This window comes from Alligator sinensis, unplaced genomic scaffold (assembly GCF_000455745.1).
Source record: "Alligator sinensis unplaced genomic scaffold, ASM45574v1 scaffold827_1, whole genome shotgun sequence".
Lineage (NCBI taxonomy): Eukaryota > Metazoa > Chordata > Crocodylia > Alligatoridae > Alligator > Alligator sinensis.
In genome coordinates this window covers 200,349-205,874 of record NW_005842726.1, presented here as the reverse complement: position 1 = coordinate 205,874, position 5,526 = coordinate 200,349, and the positions used below count along the sequence as shown (strand labels likewise).

General features: G+C 40.8%; 1 protein-coding gene across 7 annotated transcripts in view; it reads left to right on the top strand.

The window, feature by feature from the left end:
• The window catches only part of PHKB (phosphorylase kinase regulatory subunit beta), a 209,935-nt gene that overhangs the window by 118,055 nt on the left and 86,354 nt on the right, over positions 1–5,526 (top strand). For all 7 annotated transcript variants that reach the window (XM_006034336.3, XM_006034337.3, XM_025216320.1 and 4 more), the window contains 2 exons: positions 797–874; positions 2,914–3,072. In XM_006034336.3, the coding sequence (XP_006034398.1) occupies positions 797–874; positions 2,914–3,072 (237 nt within the window). The remainder of the gene's footprint in view (positions 1–796; positions 875–2,913; positions 3,073–5,526) is intronic.

The following is a 5,526-nucleotide window of genomic DNA, read 5'->3' as shown; positions in this document are numbered from 1 at the left end:
AAAGGGGAATCAGGGCAGCCTGAGGCTGTAGTGGGAGCAGGCACAATAGGGGGTAGTTGGAGGGGTAGGCAATAGGGGACAAGCTGCCTACCTCTCTCTCTCTGCCCTACCATGTGTCCCCCTACAGCCTATCACGCTGCCTGTCCCCTCCACTGCCTGTCCCATTACTTCCCCAATCACCACTTCTGCCTCCTCCGCGCCCCCCCACCCCCGGCCTGCTGTACTGGTGAGATAAATTTAAAATGATCAATAGTTATATTTCATACATGGACATTTTTAATAAACTTATACTTTTTCTATGTATAGAATCTAATAACAATGGGCTCATCTTAAATGTAGGCTACCCCTACTTTTTTAGGCCTTTTTTAAATAGGAGAGCTTTACCAGGTACACCCTTATACAGATGCAAGTCCTTCCTTTCCCCTCACATACACATAGACCTTCTCAATTTGGTATAACTTTTTTCTCAATTTCAAAGTTTTTTCTGGAATTATATTAAGCTACACCAAAAAAGGGTGATGTAAGTGTCTACATGAGAGGCAATAATGATATGTCTGTGTTGGTTTATATTAATGTTTTATTTTTAAAAGAATACTTCCTTTGTATTGAGAACTGTGGAGTGCTCCCTTCTGATTAGGATTGATGTAACAGTATCATGGGTGTGAATACTTTTGTCACTGCTAGTACTGTATCTGTTTTAAGGGGTGTCATTGTGGCATTTTTAATAAAGACAAAATTCACATGTACAAAATAAGCTGTAAATTTATTAATTGAAACACTGCTTGGTTCTTTTTAGGAGTTTTCAGAGGGAATTCTGAGCAAGTAAAGGAGTATCAGGAGCTTCTGGATTCTGTGCTTCAACATACAACAGAAGGTACCGTACAAAAGCAGTTGTTACAAGGTCTTACTAGTTCCTCTGAGTTGCCTGAACCTGAAAGCAAACAGCCAGACCCCCCTCTTACTTTTACAAATTGTATTGCAAAAAGTTTTAGTGAAAGAAAGATTAAACCAAAATGGAGAGAACATACTACTGTTGTGAGAGTAGGGCTTCACAGGAAAACTATATTAAACTTAAGGCAATCAGGACTCGTAGTAGAGATGATATCGTTTGTTAGACCAACAAGATTTTTGCAAAAAAATTCTTTAATTGCAAGCTTTTGGGCACAAACACCCTTCATCAGGCATTGGAGAAAAGATTGTAAAAGTTCTCCTCGGTAGAAAAGAAAGTTCGTATTTCATAGGATTTCACAGAGGAGTCAATAGATGGAAAACTCCTCTGGGCAGTCAGTTCATAGCTGGTATGAAGCCTCTCAATTCTTGTGAGGATCTGTGATGATGCAAATTACCTTGAAACGAAGGCAGGAGCAGGACCTCAGGTTTCAGGTAGTCACAGTTGCTTCCTGCTTGGGAAAATATGAAGATTTTTTTAAAATCGGCTAAAATTCCATATCTTCCATGTGTTGGGTATCAAGGTAATTTGCATCATCACAGATCCTCACAGGAGGTGAGAGGCTTCATGCCAACTGTGAACTCACTGCCCAGAGGAGTTTTCCATCTATTGACTCCTCTGTGAAATCCCATGAAGTACGAACTTTATTTTCTATCCAGGAGAACTTTTACGATCTTTTCTCCAATGCCTGATGAAGGGTGTTTGTGCCCAAAGCTTGCAATTAAAGAATTTTTTTTGCAGATACCTTGTCGGTCTAATAAAAGATATCATCTATACTACCAATCCTGATTGCCTTTTCCCCTAGACCAATATGGCTACAACCTGGATACCTGACATATTAAACTTAATTAATTTAATCTATAAAAATTTATCCAATCATAAAAGGAGTTAATTAACTAGAACTATTATCTCTACCCAGATATCACTTTTACCTCATGTTAACAATTTATAAAATTTAAAATGACTAGTGGTAAAATGTATATATAACTATTAGCACTGACAGTATTTGATAGTGACAAATAAGTAATTGCTTGAATAAATCACTGGTTTTCAGGCTTAAAAAAAATAATTGGCCAGAAGTCAATACAATTGAAAGGAAAAAATGATCTGATTCGTGATTAGGTGGTAATTTTTATTAACAGTGTAACATTTTGGGCTTCTCGTATGCTCAGATTGGTTTTGGAGGTAATATTTATCCGTGTTGGACATCAGTGGTACTGTGGATTTTCTGTGTTAATTCTATTTTAAGATAGTAGTAATGTTATAAAAGATGCAGGAGTTTTTGAGTCTTTTGAATTGCTTCTGGGGAGATGGTAATTTTCATACCATATCAAGCAAACACAATTTTTGCCACCTCTACCAATCATCCTTCTCTCTACAACAGCAGAGAATATATTTTTAAAAAATTTAAGTGATCTGTGGGAAGAATCTTGTGTTGTCTACAATATTGCTAACCTTTTGTCATGTCTGTTTTTAAAAGTTTGTTTTTTATTTTAACCATTTCCTGGGTTATTAGAGTATTTTACCTCCTCATTTTATTCTTTTTTTTTTCATTTGCCTCTTGCAAATGATTTTTTTGACCTGATAAGAGTCCAATTTTGAGTTTGCATTGAAATAGACAAAAAAATTCTTACAGTCTTGACTTGATTTTAATGTTTTGCTCACTTCTGTCAAATGTATAATATGTATTTTTTGTGTGTGTGCATGTCCTTGATATATAGATGTTGCATCTCTTCAATGAAGGAAGTGAAAATGATGTTCGGACATAAAGTACCTTTAATATACCCTTTGTTTTCCTACATGAACTGTGGCATGGAAAGATAACACTGAATTCTGATGGCCATACAACTCAAATCAGATTGTTATCAGATTATATTTTTTTCTTTTTAAAAAACCACTTCAGTTTTATAGGGAAAATAGAGTTTGATATATTTAAGTATTCTTTGTATTTTAAAACTCCACAGGACATCCTGTTGTACCCAGGTACTATTATGTGCCAGCTGACTTTGTTGAATTAGAGAAGAAAAATCCTGGTAGTCAAAAACGATTTCCTAGCAACAGTGGACGGGATGGAAAGCTTTTTTTGTGGGGACAGGCCATTTACATCATTGCAAAACTCCTAGGTAAGGAGAAATGGACAATGGTAAATTTTTAAACTGTGTTTAGCATGTATTAAACTATTATTAACAAGCATAATAAACATGTTTTTCCTATCAACACTTTTCTTAAATCTGGATACATGCATTAGGTTCAGTTTTGACTAGTTTCTGGATTGTTGTTTAGCACAAGTATGTACCGCTACTACTCTGGTAAATATCTGATAGACAAAATACATTTTATTTCTGCTGTTGTAATTTCTTTTCTTTCCATATGTAGTGTACCATAAAGGTCACAAACGCACTGTTTAGAATCGTTAAATTGGTAATTTTCTGGAGCGTACATTACTTCTTATTCAATGCTATTACTTTACTATATTTTTCCCTTATTTATTTATCTAAATGGGAAGATGTTTTGATGCAGAATTTATATTCTGTGTGGAATAAAAGTGTCCACATAGTTACACAAACATGGCTATATTTTTCCCGTGTAGATCAGCCTCCTGTAGGTCTTTATTTAGTTCTTACATCCAGTATTTGAATTTTCAGTGGTTAACTTTTTTATTATATCATCAGAATAATTAGGATGACTAGACTAAAATTGCTTAATTATTTGCTTTTTAAAAATAAAATGGGGGGGGTTAAGGAAACTTGCTACTTCCTTTATGAATGATATATTGTTGTTAACTGAAACCATATCAAGTCTAATTGAGAATTTTTCTACTTCTTGGGTATAAATCTCTGACAGCTTCACTATGTATAGTTTGCATATGCGAAACAGTGCCAAGTGGATACAAAATGCCACATTACTTTTTTGGGTAGGAAGTATTTTTCATTTACTTGCTCTGAACAACTGTAAATTATTATATACCACAGAGATGGGAAAAATATGGCCCGCAGGCTGAATCTGGCCCACCAAGGGATTTGGTCTGGCACACAGCAGGTCCTTTGGTCCCACCTGGCCAAGGTGCAGGAGACCAGCCCAGGCCATGGCATGTATGGCCAGTCCTGCTGCCCCTGGGCATGCAGGAGAGCTGGGGCAGCACAGCAGCCATATTTGCTTCCTGGCAATCCCCTGTAGCAGTGGTTCTTTCCAGCTGCGTATCTCCACTGCCATCAGACCTGGCACTGCTGCCTAAACACTCTGGTCCTTCTGCCCTGTACCCACTACTGGAGGCTCTGGATGGAATGGGCAGGTGGGATCTCCATGGAGACCAGCCTGGGACTAGTGCAGGTAGGGTGCATGGCTGGGTGGGTGGGTGGATAGCAGTAGGCAGGTGGGGAGCAGCTTCTGGGAGCAGGCAGGTGAGTGAGGTGGGTGCTGGGATTAAGATCATGGGGTGGTGACCGTCCAGAGCTGGGGCCCAGTACAGAGTTGCCATCTGCTCCCTGCACATTCCTGCAACAGGCACCAGCTCCGTGGGCAGGGGCATGCAAGGAGTGGAACATGGTTCCACGCTGTCACAACCCCAAGATCCCAATTCCAGCCCCAGCCCGTCCCTCCCATGGCCCCATCTCATCCACCTAGCCACACTCTGCCCATGCAGGTCCCAGCTAATCTCCGTGGATGCCCCAGAATCATTGGAAGGTGAAAACATGGGGCTGGAGCAAATCCACGATCCAGTTCCTGCACCCCCCCTGCCCACAGAACCAGTGCCTATAGCAGGGGCATGCATGGAGCGGGTCACAGCTCTGTCTCAGGCCCCGGCCCCATGCTATCACCACCAAGAGATCTCGATCCCACCCCTGGCCCTACCTGCCCATCCTGCTCCCAGATACCACTCTCCTTCTTCCTGAAGCTCCATCCTATCCACCTGGCAGAGCATGGGGCAGAGCCATTTGGTGAGTTTTGGTGAGCTGTTGTGGAGGAGAGGTGGGGAAGGGGGAAGAGTGCTGACCTGACCCAGGAGACTGGACAAGCACCTGGCTGGGGTCATATGACCGCCAGCGCTCTTTCCTGCCTAGGGTAGGGAGTTGGACTTGATCTATTGAGGTCCCTTCCGATGCTGACAGCTATGAAATTATGACCCACAATAGCTCACCAAAACTCCCTAAGTGGCCCTCGGGCCCAAATAATTGCCCGCCCTTGATATACAGGGTACAAAGTAGAAGGGTCTTTACATTAAGGTTGTATTAGCCACTTTAGATACATTAGTCAGCAGTCCTTAATATACAGCTAATACCAAACCTGCTGCGGTTTTGCCAATGGTTATTTTGTGAAATATTAGTTGTTCAGTGAATACGGAATGAATATTTTCATATTAATTTCTTTGTCTGTCATTCTTATTACTATATTTTCACACATATAGCCCACCCACGGGTACAAGCCACACCCATGTATAACCCGTGGAAAATTGTATTTTTGTAAATTAGTCTGTGTATATGCCGCACCCGTGTATTCCCCGTGGTGGCATATACACAGGGAGGCACCACAACCTGGCCTGCCCCGGCCCCTGTGGCAGGGGGGGGGGACGGCCGGGC